Below are 20,820 nucleotides of genomic sequence, written 5' to 3' on the forward strand. Positions count from 1 at the left end.
AGGATGTACAGATGTGTGTGTACAGCCTGTCCAGGTGTGTGTATACAGACGTGCGTACAGTCGTTCCCGTACAGCTGTGCCTGTACAGATGTGCGAACAAATCTACCCGCGCGTATCCGCGCACACACGCGATGTTTTTGGCCGCGTCCTCCCCGCTCCGCCCGCGGGCGGGTCCGATCCCTCCCGGGCGTGCCCTCGCCGCTCCCCCGCCCCGTGGGGGCGGTGCTTTGGGCGGCAGGGCCATGTCGCGGGTGCTGGTGGTGGGCGCGGGGCTCACGGGCGGGGCGTGCGCGGCGCTGCTGCCGCGGGGGGCGCGGGGACCCGCGGCCGTCTGGGACAAGGCGCGGGGAGCAGGTGGGTCCGGCGGGGCAGGGCTCGTGTCGTGTCGTGTCATGTCGTGTCATGTCGTGTGGTGTGTCGTGTCGGTGTCTGACTGGCTGTCGCGCAGGGGGCCGCATGAGCACGACCCGCGGCGACCTGGGCAGCGCCGACCTGGGCAGCGCCGACCTGGGCGCGCAGTTCGTCACCTGCGACACGGACCTGGCGGGGCCGCGCCACAGGTGAGACCCGCCCCGTCCCGCCCATCCACCCCATCCGCCCATCCCATCCCCATCCCGCCCATCCCGCCCCATCCGCCCATCCCCCCATCCCGCCCCATCCCACCCCATCCCGCCCCATCCCGCTCATCCCGCCCCCGTCCCGCTCATCCCGCCCCTCTCTCTACCGGCGCAGGTGGGAAGTGAGCTTTGGGAGTGGGTTTGGAGCTGCTCGGGCTCGCTGCGGGCACAGGTGTCGTGCTTTAATTTCACCCCACCCAACGACCCTTCGGTGCCCCGCCAGCGGAATCACGGAGAGATAACGGGGGGATAAAAGCTTGGGAAACCGGCATGAGTTGAGAAAAAGAGTTGGAGGTGATTTGTTGTGCTTTGAGGAAGATGTAGCAGCGATGTAAGTCCCGCTACAGGCAGCCTTGCTCTCAGGTGAAAGGCCAGACCCAGCACGATACCAAGGTAGCTGGTGGTTTTACAGCTGTGTTTGTGCATTACCTGCCTTGAAACACAGCCTGCTAAAAGCTAAACTCGAAAAGTTAGCCCTGGCCTAAACTTTTAACTGTGGAAAAATGGAGCGAGTTTTCACCTCTGTGTATTTTCCCTCTCCCCTTCAAGCTTCTATGAGGAACTTCTGTCTCACGGCGTCTTGAAACCGCTGACTGCTCCCGTGGAAGGAATGGTGGTGAGGGAAGGCTCCTGCAACTATGTGGCACCCCAGGGCATCTCTTCGGTTGTCAAGTATTATTTAAAACAGTCAGGTAACTTTTTTTTTTTAGATGCCTTTGTGTGAAATGAAAGGTTTTAATGACGGCACTCCTGAACTGTCTTTCGAATTTAAATTTCCGAGGAGGATGTTTAAGTTCCTTGTTTGTTTATGTATGCCTGGAAGTCGGCTTGGATAGATAAACATGCCTGGGAGCTCTGTGAGTTTCCAAGTCCTGCAGGCCTAGCATGTAAAAATCCCTATATAAATAGAACTTCTGTAGGCTCAGGGGCCAAGCCTGTATTTACACCGGTGACTTTAGCATGTGGAAGTCAGGCCTAGCACGATTAGGACAAGATAATTTAGTGGGAGATCGAGGTTAGGAAGAGATTTGAGTTGCAGCTGGAATGAAGTGAGTGTTTGGGTGGCTTTTTTCTGAGTGGGTGCTTGACTGCTGTGTAACTGGGAGCACAGTGGTGAACTATTGCTGTGTTTTGGAGGATAAGCCTGTGCTTATCCTTTAGAAAAGGCCAGAGGAGGAGATCACCTGCCGGTTTAAACTTAGTTTAAACCATGTAACTAGTGTATTAGGTGTGGTAGAACCAGGTGTGCATTTCAGTGACTAATTTAACCCTGGTTTGAAAAATAGGAGTTCTAAGAGCACTCAGGCTTCGGTCCTTCTGTGTGATTGTTATAATTTTTTTAATTAGCTGTTTTTTTTAGACACTAATCTTGCAAATAATTAACCATGTCCCTGCCTCCAGTTGCTAACAGGGACAGCGCTGTCTTTCTCAGCTCCTCAGGTGTGCTTTGATTGCTTACCCTGTGCCACCTCCTGTGTTTGTTGGATTTCCCTCTGGATTTGTTCAGCTCACTAAAGCCAGGGTAAATAACCTGGCAAAGAGAGGAGCAGCTGGGGGTTCTCCCTCTGTTTACTGAGCTGAATTATAGAATCTTAGAATCACAGAATGCTTTGGGTTGGAAGGGACCTTAAAGCTCATGGTGTTCCCCATCCTGCCATGGGCAGGGACACCTTCCACCAGCCCAGGTGGCTCCAAGCCCCGTCCAAACTGGCCTTGGAAACTTCCAGGGATCCAGGGGCAGCCACAGCTTCTCTGGGCAACCTGTGCCAGGGCCTGCCCACCCTCACAGGGAAGAATTTCTTCCCAATATCCCATCTAATCCTCTGCCCTCTATTAGTGGGAAGCCATTCCCCCTTGTCCTGTCCCTCCATCCCTTATCCCCAGTTCTTCTCCAGCTGTCCTGGAGCCCCTTTAGGCCCTGGAAGGGGCTCTGAGGTCTCTCTGGAGCCTTCTCTTCTCCAGGCTGAACACCCCCAGCTCTCCCAGCCTGGCTTCAGAGAAACCACTCTTCATTTTCTCTCTGGAATTCACTGGGACATGGACTTAACCACTCCTTTTCCCACACAGGTGCAGATGTCTTGTATGAGCAGCACGTAACTCACATCTCCCTCCGAGATGGGAAGTGGGAAGTCTCCCGGAAAGTGGGGCTGCCGGAGCGGTTTGATGTGGTTATTCTCACCATTCCCGTTCCACAAATTCTCCAGCTGCAAGGGGACATTGTAAACAGTAAGTTCCCACCTCCAAATCGCAGGTATCCAATCTAAAATGGCAATTTACCCTCTGAGCTGCTTAATTACCACCAGAACAGGGTGGAGCGTGACAGGAGGTGGGTAATTTCAAGGCCTTCTGTGTGGTGTGTGACCAGTAATAACACCTCAATAGCAAAAACGATCTGCACAGATGAGTCAGTTTTCAATCTGATCTTTAATTTTTTGCTGACTTTTCTAAAACAGCACTTGTCTCTCTCTGTGATTTGAAAATAGCCATGAATTGGATAAGCCCCTCAGCTGGTCCCCAAGTGGCGTTTCCTCGTCCCTGCCCCTGGTGCTGATTTGCAGTTCTGCCCTTGGTATGTCTGCAGTGGGGATGTCCTGGGGGTTTTATTCTCCAAATATGAGTAAATCTCAGTTATCCTTTGGTGATTTTTTTTTTTTTTTGGGGGGTGAATGTGTTTCAGTGCCATGGAGGCTTAGAAAGAGCAGCTCCATGCTGAGAAAGAAGTGTTAAGTTCAGGCCCTGCTCTCTGGTTTGTAGAAGAATCACCAGTGCTGGAATGATGAAGAGCTGACTTTAACACGTGGCTCCTTGTTCTCTGCTGTACCTTAGATTGTGATGTGTTTAAATCCATGAGTGGGGTTTGGGAGCTGCCTGTTAAAGGAGATTGGAGCGAGGGGTGGAGGTCTAGGGGTCTGTCTGGAGTTGCTGCTTGGTAACCAGGACCTGTGTGTGAGGGGAAAAGAGGATGGGATGGCAGCAGGGTGTTGAGCTGCAGCACAGCACCTTAGGGGAGCAAGGGGAAAATTGATACCTGATCAGAGTTTTCTTGGGCATTTCTTTAAAGAGAAGTATTTTCATTACGACCTCTTATTTTAAGCTCTGTGCCTAAATAGGCAAATGCTCTGTAGGAACAGGACTTTTCTGCTATCTGCTGTTTTATAAGCCCTCTCATTTCCCCTGTCCCTTTGCCAGGGAAAGTAGTGGTGGGTCTGACCCCTCCTGTCCTTTCTGAGGTGGTTTTGGTCGATCATGAATGTCCTGGACACAGAAAAAAAGAGGTAGTGTGGAGTTCTGTTTTCTCTGAGTCCTCGAGGTTCTGCTAGTCTGCATCTCAAGGCCTCCCTCAATCAGCACTGATCTCTTTGCAAATTATTTTTCTTGGGATAATTAAACCCTTTCACATGCAGAAAGTGGTCAGGTCCCCCTCAGAAGATGTCATTAAAGTGAACAGTTCATTTCACTTGCTCTTGGGAGGGCTGGAACTGTCAGATGCTTTCCAAAGCATCCTTCATCTTCTGTATAACTGCAGGATTAACTTTGGTCTGAGGGAATCCAGCAAAGTTTTGTCTTCTCCTACTCTTCTTTCTGTTTCCCTTCTCCTGTCTTCCCTTTCCTTGTGTGACACCAGCTTCAGATTTCCAACCAGCTGTTAATTCTTGGTCTCAGGCAGCAGGACTGACTTCCCATACCCCAGAGTTCCTTGGCATTGGAGCTATTGGCATCTTTATTCCGGTTTCTCTAGGCTAAGAACTAAAATAGGGGGAAAACAGGTGAGGAGGATGTAAGGAGGGTGTTTCAGAGCCTGAACAGGGTGTAGTTTCAGATCTGTTTTGACCTATAGAGGGTCAGGGCACACCCCTGGATCTGTAAATCTCGACCTCATTTTGATTGCACGTCAGGCAGCCGAGTTTTGCTGACAGAGAACGGGGCTTTTCCTGGATCCACCTCACTTGGGGTTTAAGGTGGAATGTGATGTTAAGCTTAAGGCTGTTGTGGGCAGCTGCTGAAAGGAATAGTTGTTCTCTCCCCTCTGTGCTGGCGCTGCCCTGCTCAGCTGTGTGCTCTGGTCTCCCAAACCCGGGGACAAAACTCGGCGATTCCAACGGGAGCCGTATTTTGAGCATTCCCGGTAGACAAACCAGCGATTCCAGCTGCTCTTTGGAAGGGGGAGGGAGGTTCCTGCTCCTTGCTGACAGCATCCCCCTCGCTGTCAGGCGGGGTGAGAGGAATCACACTGCTGTTGCAGATGGGATGAGGGATGTGCAGAGCTGGCGGAAGGGGAGGGCTTCCTCCTCCTCCTCCTCCTCCTCCTCCTCCTAGCAGCAGCAGCCTGTGTGGCCAGCGAGGAGATCACGTGTGGCTCCTCTGCCACTGCAGGCAAGGAAGGCAGGGCAGGATTTGGGAGCACAGCTGCCTTCACTGCTCGTCTTGAAGGCCCTTCTTACACGGGAGACAGGCTCTGGAGCTGAATGAAAGATGTGCCTGTAGTTTATTCTGCTGTAATATCAATCACGGTCGCTGTTGCGGCTTTGTGAGGAGTGTTAAAGGAGGGAGCTTTGGCTGATTCCCTGCAGTCCTGGTTTTTAGCTCTGCTTTCAACACCCCTGCTTTGATAGCTCCTTCACTGGGGGCATTAGCTGAACGTCTTCCATATCCTTGTAGTCTTTGTTCCCTTTTCCTCTCTGAGATGCCTTTTCACGCCGGTTTTGCAGCACGCTGGAGACTGCCCTGCCCACTGTGGACCCGTGCCAGGTCCCGTTTTAGCCACTTAAGTATAATTGGATCTATCAGTTCAGAGCCAAATGAAGTTTTAAATGGATTGTGATGAGGGATTGTTGGCATTAATGTATAGATAAAGGCTGTAAAAGAAGAGAAGGCGCAAAGGAGCAGCTGGAGGGGGGAGCAGGAGATGCTTTGATCCAGCAGTAAGCATTGGAATTACCCCTTGACATTTGTGTGTGAAAGAGGCTGAGCTGGAGAGGTCAAATGACTGCCCAGAGGTGGGAATTCACCCCTTGCAGGAGTCCACCACTTTGCTGTTTGAGCCTCCAGGCTGACTGCCATGTCATTCCCTTCCCCTTGAGAATATTTGACTGACTGACTATTATATTATTAAGCAGTGGTCCCACAGATGATGGCCATAAACATGCAGTATCTTTCTCAAAAAACCCCCCTCTTGACAGCTATGCCCATGTTTTCATAGTCTTTGGAAATTTAGACTCCTGTATTTGTAGTCAGCTGCTTCAACAAGGGTGTCCTGCCTGTGTGTGCTGGGAATTCCATTTAGCTGTGTGGGAATGACCAGCAGCTGGATATTGAGTTACCTTCCAGAGGTGCCTTTGGGTCCAGTGGCATCTCTGTTCAGACATCTTCAACCTCCTGTTGCAGAAAAGAAAATGATCAATTTGCAATGGGCCAAAATTTTCCCTTTCGGGGAGATTTAGTTCTTGTGGTTAAGAGCAAAGACTCCTGGCAGGGGAAACCACAGCCTAGAGGTGGTCTTTTGCCTCCCATGTTTCTGGAAAATAATTTCCACTCATTTACATGATATTCAGGGAATTCAGGTTTTGAAATAATGACCTCCTCAAATTTCATGTTCAGTGGCTAAGTTGCTGTTTTAATACTTAAAATATAATACTAAATTAATACTCTGCGGACTAAAGGCTGATGGGTTAGTCTTTTGTGTTCTTTAACATTTTAGATGAACCTGGACATTATGTGAAGCTCTACATTTATGAGGAGACAGAACTAAGTAGCCTTTGGCAACCTAGAACTGTCATTTTAAATGGACTGTGTGAGGAGTGACTGTTCCAGAATTACAGTTCCAGGATTTACTTCTCTTGTGAGTGCAAAAGCCAAATCTTAAGTTAATGGAGAAGTTAGTGTGTATACACACCTTACTTTTAAAAAATAAACTAAATAGTTCACATACATATGTCTGGTGCTGTTTACTTGCACTCTTTTGTTTGGTTGGTTTGTACTCTTTGAATTTTGCCAGCATTGATAGGTGATCAAGTTCTTAATTGATAAATCAAGGGGACAGGGGAGGAAGTGATCTGCCTGTGGCCAATCTGTTTTAGATTTGTTCATCTCTATACACCTTCATTTTCAACCTTTATTCATAGTTTCTAGAGTTATCATGGCCAAACAGGTGTATCAGTTGCATATTTAGCAACAGCAAAGACAGAAATATTGTTGCCAGTAGGACTTCCAGTAGCTGCTGGATAAAGGGTTAACTCCTTGCAACATGTTTGGAACAACAATAGGTGGCAGCAATCAAATGATGTTCGGGACATTCAGCTCGAATAACTAAATTAAATTGAGTGCACCGATTTGTATTTGGGCTTTACATATTTCGGTAGCAAATGGTGTGGTTATGCAGAGGATAAAAGGGAAATGAATAAGTGTTTCAGAGGTCGGTGTCAGGAAAGGAATAAATTAATTTAAAGGTAGGGTCTTTGCAAATGAAAGGACTGGATTTTTGCAAATGTTCAGCGTCCTACAGTGTTTCAAAGGAATTGGACTGTTGTATTGGCTGCTGATGTTAGAAAATTCCTAGATTTATGTCCCGGATTCCGTGCAGTCACTGAGCGATGTGGTTCTCTCTGTGTGTTTTCAAATCAGATGGACAAGACAAACCTTTTTACCGGTTGTGTTCTTGGTCTAATTCAGTTGGCATCATGGCAATTAAAGGTTGCAACAATTTGCAGTAGGTTTTGTTTTTTTTTTTAATCTGGGTGTTCAGAATGTTTTCATTAAGTTGCTTTCCTTGGTATTTCAAATTACAGTTCTGCATGTTTAATCTGCTAATAAAACAGAATGGCTTGGCTTTTGTTTCCAGCCTGACCTATTTTTTTTTTTCCATCTGTGTGAATGTCCCACATGTTTTAAATAATACAAGCTGATGAGGAGATACAAGTAAAATAGGACTGTGTTTGCATAGGGTGGCTTTATAATGGGAATTAGGAAAGCACAACTCTGATAATTTTTCGTGAGCCCCAGGTCCTTGCTGAGTGAATGTGTTTATTTTTGGATAGCAGGACGATAAATTCGGAATTTTGTAGTTCCAGGTCCAAGCAATCTGAGCAGGGCTTATCCAGCCCGGAGCTCTCATTACCTAACGTATCTAGAATGTCTAGTGTAAACATGTACACTGATTTGTTGGTTACTTATCAGGCCTTTAGGAGCTGAGGTCACAACATGCAAATATTTGTGCTTTCTGGGAAGTACAAGTAGTTATTATTTTGTGTCCTTTCAAAACCTGCCACTCATTTGCTACCACGGGGCATCTTGCTCTGCAGTGGAACCCTGTGTCCCTGCCCGTGGCAGAGCTGTTTGCAGGATGCTCCAGGCAGGATTCAGCTCTCCCTGAGCTGTAGCCTGGCAGTTGGGGTGAGCTGTGCTCTGTTTGGATTCAGGGAATGGCATCCTGGCCCTGCCTCCCAGTGCTGCTGTCACCTCCACCTCTGACCTCCCACTGCAGCGTTTGGTACCCTCCTGTGAGTTGATCTGACTCACCAATCCAGCAGGGAGAGAGAGGATATATCTGTATGCATCATAGAATCCCAGAATGGTTTGGGTTGGAGGGAACACTAAAAGACCTCCAGTCCCACCCCCTGCCATGGGCAGGGACACCTTCCACCAGCCCAGATTGCTCCAAGCCCCATCCAACCTGACCTTGGACACTTCCAGGGATCCAGGGGCAGCCACAGCTGCTCTGGGCAACCTGTGCCAGGGCCTCACCTCCCTCAGAGGGAAGGATTCCTTCCCAATATCCACGTTCCCCCTTGTCCTGTCACTCCAAGCCTGTGGAAATAGTCTCTCTCCATCTTTCTTCTCATCCCCCTCAGGCACTAAAAGGCCCCAATTCAGTCACCCCAAAGCTTCTCCTCTCCAGACTGAACAATCCCAATTCTCCCAGCCTTTCCTCCCAGCAGAGCTGCTCCAACCCTCTGATCATCTTGGTGGCCCTCCTTTGGGAGATTGTTTTTTTCTTGGTCAAGGAGTTGGATTTGCTGGTGGAATGGTGTGACAAGGCAGCAAGGAGAAGGTGGGACTAAACCTCTGGAAGCAGAGGAGTGTCTAAGGAGGAGCAGCTACTGCTGAAACAGCGTCAGCCTTCAAAGCAGGCAGAACTCTTACGTGTTCTCTGCCTTCTGCTGCTTGGGTATAGCCTCTCTTAGGGAATACTTCTAAAAATAAAGGCTGCTGGAGCTGGAATTGCACGTCAGGGAGAAAAGTCAAAGCAGGATGTGTGTATACTCAAGTGTGCACTGGACTCAGTGTTTTTAGGTGTGCTTATAATGGACTTGTCCTGCAGTTATTCATTAGAGCACCTGGAAAGCCTCTCAAAAGTCAAATAGTTACCACAGTGATCCCAGTGACCCTCTTTGTCTGGGAAGTGTGAGGGTTAAACCCGATGCCTGAGAGCAGGAGAGGTTTGAAAAAGAGAGGGAAACAGAATATATGTTAGATGAAGGGCTACTTTGCATTTGAGTGTTGTCTGTGCAGGGTGCCTGCCTCTGGTGGAAAGCTGAAACTTTGGTTTGACAGATCTCAGAGTAAAACTGAAGGAAAATTGCAAGACCTGGAGGGGTTGGGGCAGGGGAACCCACTTTCCATCCTCTGCTCAGACCAGGGTGGCAGCTCTGAAAAGAAACCCGTGCAGGGGTGGGTGAGTCTCACTGCATCACAGCACCACTTTTCAGTGCCACAGTGGCAGCTGTTGCAGAAGCATTTCTTCCAGCAGCCCCTGGTCCTGGTGCTGCCCCACCTCCAGCGAGCCAGCTGGATCAGCACAGCTGTCTGTGGGACCACAGTAACATGGTGGTGCCTCCCTCCCCTTCCCCCCAAAAAAAATAAAAAAAAAGGCAGGGGAGTTATTTTTAGCAGGATCAGTGGTGTGATCTTCAGTTCACCATGTGGCCTGCAGACTTGCTGGCACATTGTGCTCTTTCAGCAAGGGCAGGAGAGCAGCACCGGGGGCCGTGCAAGTGGTTGAGCCGCCTGAGCGAGGCGATGCTCGTGATTCTGTGGTTTTGAATTGCAGGTTTCCTGTGCAGTCCCAGGAGAGGCTCAGAGCACCTGCACGTTAAACTGGCAGCAGATTGTGCTGATTTAGCCAAACTGGTTTAAAGAAGAAGAAAAAAAAAAGTTATTTCTGACAAGTAAGGCAAGTGTGTTGACGTGTTTAAGTCCACCTGATCTGGCTGTTTTTGTAGTTAATTTAACCTGTCACACAGCCTGTGCTGGTTTGGCAAAGAGCTTCAATACCAGGGGACTTGATCACAGATCTTTATTTGATGCTTGTTTTGTGCCGTTCCAGTACTGTATCTCAAAACAGAGAATGGGACCACAGATTGGATCAGCTAAACATAAGCACACATTGGGGTTTTTCTTCCAGATAATAAAGGTGATGGTATTTGAACACAGGACATGCTTGGAACAGAACAAACACATGCTCTGAAATTTGTTTATCTCGACAATAAACACAGATACCTCTCAGTTTTTTTTTTTCCCAGTCTTTGGTTCTCTCTGTTTAGATGGAAAAATCTTTCCAAAGCTGCTCTTTGCCATGAGACCAAAAGGGGAGGGGAAAAAAGTACCCTGCCAAAAAAAAAGTGACCAAACTGAGCAATTCTGAAACTTCTTTATTTGTGTCTTGTGGGATGTGTGTTTAATGTGTTCTGTGTTGTAGGAAGCTTGGATGTGCACTTAATTCAGTAAGTCCGGCAAGGGCTTTATTTCCAGCCTTGAATTTGTAGATCCTGAGTCTAAGATGCTTTTGGTTTTGGGAAACACTGATAATATCACCTCTGCCTTTGAGTAAAATACTTTGTTTGATGTTTTTCACGTGGGTTTTTTTGGGGTGGGGGGTGGTGGAAATGTGTTTGGAAAAGCTCTCCCACCTTTCCTGTTACCGAACCTACTCAGCATATTTGGGAGAGGAGCGTGCAGAGGTGACTTGGGCTTTACTGCCTTTGTTTTGATGGGAAATCTGCGACTCCAGCTATGGCTTTTCTAGAGTTGAACACCTTGGAAAAGCCTGGTGCAGGTCTGCAAGCAGTCTAAACACTTAATTGCTTGCTTTGGGATTTGTTTGTTTTTGAGCTGGTGCTGCAATCAAATAAGCAGACAGAAGTCTTCCCTGGAACACGATCTTCAGATGTGTTCTCACAGCTTAGGCAGTGCCTCTAGACTGAATGGGGGTTTTGTGGGTTTCCAGAGGGATTTTTAATAGTTGCTGACCCCTCACATCACTGTAATTGAGACCATTCTTTATAAAGATTATCTTTACCTCCCAAGGATACGTCTGCGAACTTTTAAGTCCTTTTTGCAGTCCACATCTGGATTAGAGCAGGAAGAAAAAAAGGAATAAAAAAAAAAATGTTCATTTTAAACTTAATGAGGTTTTGGCTGCATTGAGTCAAGCCTAAAATTTGCATCGAGCTTGCTGTCAGCTTTCCACACTTGGCACAGTGACTGCCAGGAATGTATGGGCTGCTCTTGTGTTAAAAAAGCCTCAGGGATAACCCTCAGACACCTTTTCGTAGAAACCAAGTTCTGCTCCTTTTCCTGTGCCATCAGGTGAGGTGGTGTAGGAGGTAAAGGTTTTTATTTGGCTAAAGGTTTTTATTTGGCACAGTTGGCAGCCTTGGAGCTCTCAGGTGGGTCAGCTCACTGATGTGGCTGAAAACTTAACTTTTGGGAGGGGGGAAAAAAAAAAGAATCTCGCCAGCTGACAAGGTTTGTGTGGGTTTGGTTTGTGGCTGTGTGGGCTCCAGACCTGAGCAAACCTGAGAGAGATGGGAACCCTCTCTCTGCTTAGGAATTTGCAGTTGGGTCAGTTGAAGCTGCCTGTGATCCAGGTGTGTTTTCCCTGTCCCCCCTGCCATGGATCTTTGTTCCTTTACCAGATTAAAGCCTGGGTCAGTTCCTTTAATCCTCTTGCCTTCCTGGCAACTGAAATGAGGTTGGGGGGTGTAGGAGCAGAAGAGACCAGACAACACTGGCAGTGGCTTGTGTTGTCAGAAACTGAGAACAGGGACCTTTTTCTTCTATCATTTCTATGCTAATATTCCATGCAATATTAACATATGCTGTTAGGATTGCAGCTGTTTGGTGTTTTGGATTTACCTGTGCTGCTTAGAAGCCTGAGTTTATTGTTCCTTAGGGTTTGATTTCCCTGCTACACCCACCTTTCCAGAGGTACTCAAAGCATTGTATTATTCTTTAAAAAAGAGAAAACCCTGATAAACTTTGTCCAGTGACAAGTGTAGTTCTCACCTCATTTCAAGGCAGAATGTGGCCTTGTAACCCAGTATTTCAGAAGTTACTGATTAATTATAAAATCATAGAATCCCAGAATGGTTTGCAGTGGAAAGGATCTTAAAAATCATATACTTTTAACCCCCTGCCATGGACAAGGACACCTTCCACTAGACCAGGGTGCTCCAAGCCCTGACCTTGGACACTTCCAGGGATCCAGGGGCAGCCACAGCTTCTCTGGGCAACCTGTGCCAGGGCCTCACCGTCCTCACAGGGAAGAGTTCCTTCCCAATATACTATCCCTTTCAGGTCCCAGGAGGTCACAATTCAGTAACCCCAATTCTATTCCCAAAGTCAGGCTTTAAAAATGCAGCTGGACTGAAATGTGGCCGAGTGGTGCAACTCTGTAAAGACAGGTAGGAGAGGGGAAGTGTATCCCTCTGCCTAAAGAAGGATTTATTGGTCTCCTCTCGTTGGATTTATACATTAGGGAGACCAGGGAAATGGAAATGGAAGACCAGGGAAATGGCTATGGAAATTTAGGAAGGTAAATTTTATTCAATGAACTTTGTGGAGACAGCAAGTGGTTTAAGTGCCCTGCAGACTGTTAAATGCAGAATAAGAAAGTGGAGTATGAGTTTATAAAGCTTAAAAGAAATAGATTTGCTGGCTGTTTGCATATCCTTTTCTCTGGCACAGTAAGAACTGTGTTTTGGAACACTGATGAGAAACCCTTTCATCGAGTCTGAATTAAGGAATGCTGGTTGCAAAAGTAAGCTTGAAAACAGAATTCACATTTCCTAATGTATATTATGCTCAAAGGCAACTTAAAAGCAGCAAAAAAACCACTAACTTGGAAATGATCACTTGTTTTCAAATGGCTGAATTTATGACCAACTCCATTGAAAAGATGGGTCATTTTTCCCTAAGATAGAAGTGCCTAAGCAAGAGCTTAATTTTCCACTCGGACGAAAATGCCACGGAATTCTCACAGAAACAAGGAAATTTGCCTCGAATTTGGGGTTTGTCTGCAAAGGATCATAAAATGGCTTGGGTTGGAAAGGACTTTAAAGGTCATCTTGTTCCAACCCCCTGCCATGGGCAGGGACACCTTCCACTAGCCTAGGTTGCTCCAAGCCCCGTCCAGCCTGGCCTTGAGCCCTTACTGGAAGAATTAAGTAGTGACTAAATTGAAATTCCTGGTCCTGGGGTGTCCCTTCCTGTGTTTGTATTTCAACTCCTGCCATTTAGTAAGTCAATCCTTACTCAAACTTCAGAAATACAGATTTCTGGTTACTCTTAGTGTTTTGTGTGTCAGCACTCCTTTTCTCTTACAGGTTCTCATCTCCTCATGATGTGGAGTCTTAAACTTCGATAAGTGTATCATGTGTGAGTGAGAGGGAAAAGTTGTCTCCTTTTGGGCATAAAAACTGGCATTTCTTCATCTTTGTGTTGTTTATGGGGCTCTGGCCCCTTTTGCAGACACTTCCTAAGGCATCACATAACAGATACCTTTAGATGTCAGTGTAAGTCTGTTTGCCTCCTGCTTGTGCTGCAGACTCAGAGGTAAACTAAGAAATTACACATCTGTGGTGCTGCCAAAGTGCTTCCAGGAAGGCATTCTAGTCTCAATTTGTGTCCTGCTTAAAACACTGGGGAAGGTCATGATCATGGCAACTTTCTAAACTCCCAAACCTCAAAGTTTTTGCCCCTTGGTTCTTTAGCATGTGGGATTTTTATTTATTTTTTTTTTTCCCCCTGAGCTCTTCCCTGTCTGATGCCACGTTTGCTGCTTCAGCTACTGAAACCCCATCAGCTACTTGGAAAATAAATGTCACACATCCAGTTCTTTGGGTTTATTAAACCCTTAGGAGGTGGTGAAATGCCGTAGAGGGAAGAAGTCTGTGAGCAGCTTCAGCTCGAGGTTCGTTAGGGAAAATGGCTTTTATATCTCGTAGGTGCTCCAGAACATGTGATAGCCTCTGTTTTGGGAGCAAAAGTGGGATTTTCTGGTGGTTTGCTGGCCTGACCTGGGGTTTATATCCATACTGGTTTTAAGGGGGGTTTGGCTTTGTGTTTTTTAAGCCTTTGTAAGTCTTCTGGCAGTGAAACTGTGCTGCTGATATCTGTTTGTGTCTGTAGGTATTGAGAGACATTGATATTTGGCTTGGTTTTGTTCTTTTCTGCCACGTTACCTTTAGCCATAAATCTTGTCTCCCCACTTTTATTTTGTGTCATCCCAGCAGCACTTGTATTTTATTGTAAAATCCAGTGTCAAGGTACTGGGTATTAATAACATCGTGTGGGGTTTTAAGGTTCAATTTTCAGTGAGTGCCTGTATTTTTTTTTTTTAATGGAATTTGCAAGGCAGATAAATCTGGGCAGCATTTTATGACATCAGTATTTCTGCTTTGGTGTTGGTTTGCTGTTTTTGGTTTTGTGTTTTTTTGTTTTTTTTTGTTTTTTTTTGTTTTTTTTTTGTTTTGTTTTTGTGTGTTTTGTTTGTTTGTTTTTGGTTTTTGGTTTTTTTGGGGTTTTTTTTTTTTGGTCTTTGTCAGATTTAGCTTTTAGAGTCAGTACTCACCACTGATAAAGGCATAAACAATTTCCCAAGGAATGGTTTCTTGTAGCAGGAGGAGGGGAGAAGTTTGGCTTTTGAATACAGCATTTGGTAGGATGTACTAATAGCAAGGATTTATTTATTTTTTTTTTTAATCCCATCTGGTATTTTTTTCCAGCCTCTGGTAGGTTGCAGCTGATCTGTCAGTAACTTTGAAGGAACCATTATTTCCACAACCCCTCTTCCCAGTTGTGGCACATTTTGAGCAGCAGTATTTGCTAGCAGACTTACCTTCTCACAAATTAGAAAAAAAAGTGACTGGAGAACGAGGCTTTTAAGTTGCATACTTGACTGCACTGTCTGATTTAGAAAAGTTGGATAAATTATGGCAGAGAGAGGCCATTTGCATTCAGGTACACTCTTGTTTAATTTATCTGTGCTTTCAGAACACGTGCTCTGCCTGTCTGAATGCTTTGGAAAGTTGTGAGGTGAGAGACAGGGGATGAAAAAGGAAAGAATGTGGGATAAAAACAAAAGAAAAACCAGCTGAGACATGCAGAACATGTGATCCAGTTGAAGCCACATATTACAAATGCATGCAGCTCTGATTTTTATTTTATTTTTTTAGCCATTTCACGCTCCCTTCCGATGGTGGTTGTATTTTAAGTATATCTGAACACCAGGCAAGGGAACTGCTTTAAAAACAAACAAAACAAACAAAAATCTCTGTTATTAATGGAAACTTCAGTCATTTAACACCAAGGTCTGTCAGAACAGGTGGCTGTGAATTGAACTGTGTGGCGTGGATGGGGTTTGTACACGGTGCAGTTCCAGCTGTGGGGGAAGCTCACCTTGCCTTTAGCAGGATCTCAGCCTGTGCCTGTGGGAGTCAGTGCTGATCACACAGATAAACACTGGGGGTGGCAGAGGAAGGGTCGGGTTGGGGCTCAGTTTTGAGACAAGAAAACCTGTCTGGTGCTTTTATGTTCTGGAGCTCTGCCAATAAGCTCAGTGGGAGATGGAAGATCATGGAATGGTTTGGGCTGGAAGGGACCTTAAGCATCACCTCGTTCCAGCCCCTGCCATGGGCAGGGACACCTTCTAGTAGCCCAGGCTGCTCCAAGCCCTGTCCAACCTGGCCTTGGACACTTCCAGGGATGGAGCAACCACAACTTCCCTGGGCAACCTGTGCCAGGGCCTCCCCACCCTCCCAAGGAAGAATTCCTTCCCAATATCCCATCTAACCCTACTGTCTTGTCCTCTCATTCCCCCTTGTCCTGGCACCACAGTTCCTGGTGAACAGGTCCTCTCCAGCTTCCTTGTTGACCCCTTCAGATTCTGGAAGGTGCTGTGAGATCACTAGCATCTGCTAAATATTTTCATATTGATCTCCAGAAGCACTTCCCCCTATGTAATGTGTGACTGTTTGTTATCAGACTCCCTGAGGTATTTCCCTCCTTCTCCCATCTTTGAATTACCTGACTCTTCAGGTTTGCTGATTTGCTTTCCAGATATTAATTTTCCCCTTGTTACAGAACTGAAGCGTTGCAAAGCGCTGCTTTTGGGTTTGCCCCTCTTTTTTTTAAGAGCAACGTGAATAGTGGGTTGAGATACCAAAGGAAGGGAGAAAAAGGCCATTATGGGAACTCTCTCTGGGCTTTCATAACACCTAATGCCAGCCAAGGAAAGCAAACTGCCCACAGGAGAGATCATTGCATAACCCAGAACTAGAAATGAAATAGGTTCAGATTACAGTGAGAAAAGTAGGGGCAGTTCCCCTTTGGTGTGTTTTGGATCACTAAAAGAAGTCATGATGTGAGAGAGAAATGAGGTAGTTTATCTTTGTTCACCACGCTCTGGGTTAGCCTTCCTTTGTCACCAAAGCACGTATTTTAGCAGAAAATAAGGAAGGAAAAAGAAGAACATGGTTTCAGTAAAAGAAACTTATTGCCACGGCCTGTCAGAGGCACATTTTGCAAAAGGTTATGGAGAATTAACCAAAAGGCTTGTTGCTTTCATAACTGGAGAGTGCTACACACTGCATCATAAAGTTTTGACTGGTAGGACAAACTACAGGCCTTTCTAACCAGCTCTAGATGAAATCTATTTTTAATTAAGTTATTTTTACTAGAACAGTGGCTTGATATTTCTTTACACCACCCACCACCCCCATCATGATGAGGTATGTGCTCTGAAAATCATTGAAGTACTAGGCACTAAAACATCCCAGGTACCAGTTGACATCAACTCACAACTGTCTCAAGGGAGAAAACAAGAGACAGAGAGAGCCAAATCGTAGAGTTCTTCTTAAGAAAGAAAGAGAAATTATTGTGGTTTTTATCAGTTTCCCAGCAGAGCTTTCTGTGCATGTGTTTGCAGTCCCTCCCTCGCTCCTGCACTGGGGCCTGTCCAGTCCTGCAGCAAAAGGGGAGAGATGAAATTTTCTTCTAAGAGCATTTGTTTTTATTCAGAATGTGTTTCACAACTGTGATGTTCACAGACAGGCTTTACTTGTGAACCTTTACAGAGGTTTGATCCCCTCACTCACCCTGCAAGTGAACATGTGCACTCACAATTTTAAGGAAAACGGAGGAAGAGCATGGAAGTAGGTGGAGCTTTATTTTATCCAGCTGAGGGTAAACATGGCTCCACTAAAAACAAAGAAAATGAACTTTTAGATGGTGGAAAACCCACACACTTCTTGAGTTTGCTGCTTTGCAGGGTAGCACGTGGTTTCTGGATGTAGGGTAATGTATTTTCCTCAGAGAACTCAGTGATGATTGATGATATGGGAATGCTTGGAGAGGAAGAGTGACAGGAACTAGTCCAAACACAGATATTGTGATGTGTGCATGAACAGAGAAATCTGTCCTTGAATGAACATATTGCTTGTCTTTTCTGCCACGTGATGTTTAACTTCAAAATGTTAATAAACTGCGGGCTCTTGGTCTGATCACATCCAAGGGATTAATAGCATCTCTTGGTACTATTAAAGCAATTTTTTTTTTTTTTTAATTGATGGTTTAAAAACTTATTTGTCCCTGTTCCCCTTTCAGCCTCCTGTAACACTTACACATGTGACAGATCTGGTATAAAAAGGGAAGTACAAGTATTTCAAATATAGATGTTAGTCTTAAACCTGCAGACTTTTTTTGATGGGGATTGTTAGTGTTGGATCTTGGTGGTAGCTCAGACTTTGTCATGTACCTGTGTCCTACTTCAGTTTAAAATACAGGTATCTTCAGATTTATTACGTGGAAGTACAATATGGAATTACCATCTCATTCCTGTGGGTTTTTTTCCTACGAATTTCTCTTTTCCCACTGCTTCTCCATGCTTACAGGAAAACTAGAGTCTTACCCTGGTCTCCTCAGTTCATGTGGAGCAAGGTCATGATTTACAGTCCCTGTAAAGGTAGGAACTTTCTGTGGTGCATCCCCATGAAAACAGATGGAACCACGGTCCCATTCCAGGCAGTGGATTTTTGCCACTTCCCCTGCAATGTGGACTCTGTTCCTACATGAAGACAAAAGCTTTTGTTCTGCTGAGTCACACTCCACAACAATACACAGCTACAAAAAAGTTCATACGCTCTGTTTCTAGTTCCACTTTTGACTTTGAAGTTCTCCTCTGTACTCGCTTCTCCCTTTTTTGTTGGATTTGGGGTTGGGTTTTTTTTTTTGGTTTGTTCTGGGTTGGTTTGTTTGGTTTTTCCCAATATGATTTAGCACACACGCTCCTGCATGTACTTCCTGAGCTCTTTCATTACAGTTCTCCCTCTCAGTTGCAGCAATCACACTGACTGTCACATGTCTGCAGGTTTTTTTGTCTCCCTCACCTAAAGCAGCTTCGTGGAAGAGGGAAGTGGAAGACAACGATCAGCCCTCACGAGTCCAAAGCGCATCATCTCCCGAGGCTGATGAGTAATAACAAATTGTTATTTTTGAGGTGCCTGACTCCCTGCTTGATGGCTTTGAAAAATGCAGCTTGACAACTCAGAAAACATATTTGAGGGGTGCAGGTTTGCAGCCAGGAGGGCTTTATGGTAATAACAGGATATGATCCGTGAAAAGGGCTGGATAACGTGGATGTTACAATAATGCCCGGAGCCAGCATGAGGAAACACCACTCGAATCTTTCCTAACGCTGCTAAAAACTGATTGTGGTGTTGCCTGGCATTAAAGCCAGTGGCAATTACAGGAGATTAGTAAAGGGTGTGAGTGTGGTATGGAGAAAAAGGGCTGGAGATGAGAGAAGGATGGAAAAGGAAGGGCCCCGTGGGTGTCATCTCGCTTTTGCACCATCTACCAGTGGGGTGGGAGGACCTGCCATCTGCTAAAAGCTGCACAGGCCAAACTCTGGCTTGGGAGAGCGCAGTGCTGGCTGGTGCTCCCATCAGGATCACAGGCTTATGTGAAATTTGTGTGCTGCTGGGATCAGTGAAATCCTTCCAGAGCGGCGGGGGCTGCTGGCGGTGTGGAGAAAAGCGCTCCTGCTGAATCCCTGGAAACGGCGAGGGGAGAGAGGGGAGGGAAACCCATCGGGAAATAAACCCCTGGATTAAGGGTTACACTCAGATGCTTAATCCAATGTCTGCATGAAGTGGAGCAGATTGCAAATTATTCCCAGGGGAGAATTTTAATGGGTTCTTGAGGGGTTTTATCACTTTCTTTTTTGAAACTTCTGGCACCTCACCTTCTTTTGTTACGGTCGCTGCTTGCAGCTTCAAAATATTATATATTTAGCTCTAGGAAAATCTATGCTTGGAGTGTTTGTTTTCCCCCCCCATTAACATTATTAGTGGGGTTTAATAAGAATTACTGCTCATGATACCGATGGGCTAAGCTGATTGGAGCTCTTTGAATCAAAACACGAGGGCTGTTTTGGACTGCAAAAAAGAAGCAAGATGTGGGAAGGTATTTTGAGGCTCTTCCTTATCTCTTTGTCACTTCTTTCAGGCTTTATAGCACTGAAAAAAATGGCACTGTGAGGTTTGAGACGTGTTTAGCTGCAATTCTGGTGTTTGTTTTACACAAAAATTAGTCTTACATTGAGTTGCCTTTAATTGTACGAGGAATATTTGAGAGGATGTTGGTAGGAGACAACACTGACTAACTATGATCTCCTGGTTTTAGTTAATTATCTTGTGAGAACTTTGGTAAATGAAAAAAAAAAATTACAAAATTCAGGAATTATCCTTGCAAAAAAAAAAAAAAAAACCAAGCAAAGTCCCAACAGAAAGAAAAAAGAGGAAATACAATATGGAATCCCTGAACTCGGGAATAGGAGGAAGAAGTGAGCAGCAGTCAGCAGAAAAAATGCTGGCTATTAAAATTAATGGAAAACTTGAGCATCTGAAAAAAACCCAGAAGGATTTACTGGTGTGTGCTGGATATTTACAGGAATATGCAGCAATGCCTGCCTTCCCAGAACCGTGGGGGAGCTGGGGTAAGAGAATCCTGGAAAAGCGTATAGGAAAATGAAATTTAGTTTTAAAACAGTACTGTCACAACTCGGTCACCAGCAAAGCAAGATCTGGCAGTTTTGTTCAACTCATCCTGCTCAAAGCTGATAACAGAATTTCCACTGGCTCTCTTTTCATGGCTAAATTTTGCCTCAGCCTTCACCTGTAATGAGTAGAAAAAGGATGTGATTGCCTTTATCCAAGAAAGCCGAAAAAAAAATGAAGGAATCGGGTTTTCTGGAGCTATTGGGGATAGTAAGGGAATAAATAAATCCAGCTGAAGGTGAGGATGAAAAAGATGCTAATTTGTTTTTTTTTTTCTAGAAAACAAGTAGGTAAATTATAGTCCAGAGGCTGAACATCCCCTGTGTCACATCCTGCCTATGGAGCACAGCTGTATTTCAGTCAGTTGGAAGGAAAAGGTAGTGGATGCCTGTGTAAAAATAAAAAAGGGTTTAACACAGAGGAAGAGAATGCCTGTGTTAGTCTTGCAGAAGAAAAAGATAATTACTATCAACCAGCTTTCCCCCCCCACCCCCCTAACTGTTACTTGATTAACATAATCAAGTTACAGTCGGAGCAATTGCTCTCAATTAGTCCTTAGTTTGGCAATTACAGCTTCTATTTCAGACTTGATAAAGGCAGACAAGGTTAGTGAGCATCAAAGTGTGTCTGTTTTGTCTGTGCAGTATCTGCTGAACTAATAGAGGCTGTGACTTCTCTCAACAGCTTATACCCTTAAGTGATCAAAGGCACAGCGACACAGTTATTTAAGATACCTTCATGTCTGAGAAGATTTAGCACTTTTATTTCTTGGCACAGTTTTAAATCTTCCCTGAAAAAGACACTTCAGAGTAAATAAAAAGCCTAATTTAGTAGCCCTGACAAAACTGGTACAAAAGATGACACAGCTG

General features: G+C 45.5%; 1 protein-coding gene across 7 annotated transcripts in view; it reads left to right on the forward strand.

Annotated features, from left to right (window-relative positions):
- Positions 1–241: 241 nt before the first annotated feature.
- RNLS (renalase, FAD dependent amine oxidase) overlaps positions 242–20,820 on the forward strand; it is a 69,101-nt gene continuing 48,522 nt past the window's right edge. For all 7 annotated transcript variants that reach the window (XM_050340795.1, XM_050340799.1, XM_050340793.1 and 4 more), the window contains exons 1-4: positions 242–354; positions 449–560; positions 1,167–1,309; positions 2,685–2,843. In XM_050340795.1, the coding sequence (XP_050196752.1) occupies positions 243–354; positions 449–560; positions 1,167–1,309; positions 2,685–2,843 (526 nt within the window). In that variant the 5' untranslated portion in view covers position 242. The remainder of the gene's footprint in view (positions 355–448; positions 561–1,166; positions 1,310–2,684; positions 2,844–20,820) is intronic.

Source organism: Myiozetetes cayanensis, unplaced genomic scaffold, assembly GCF_022539395.1.
Source record: "Myiozetetes cayanensis isolate MyiCay16 unplaced genomic scaffold, myiCay2020 scf10, whole genome shotgun sequence".
In the NCBI taxonomy this organism is placed as follows: domain Eukaryota; kingdom Metazoa; phylum Chordata; class Aves; order Passeriformes; family Tyrannidae; genus Myiozetetes; species Myiozetetes cayanensis.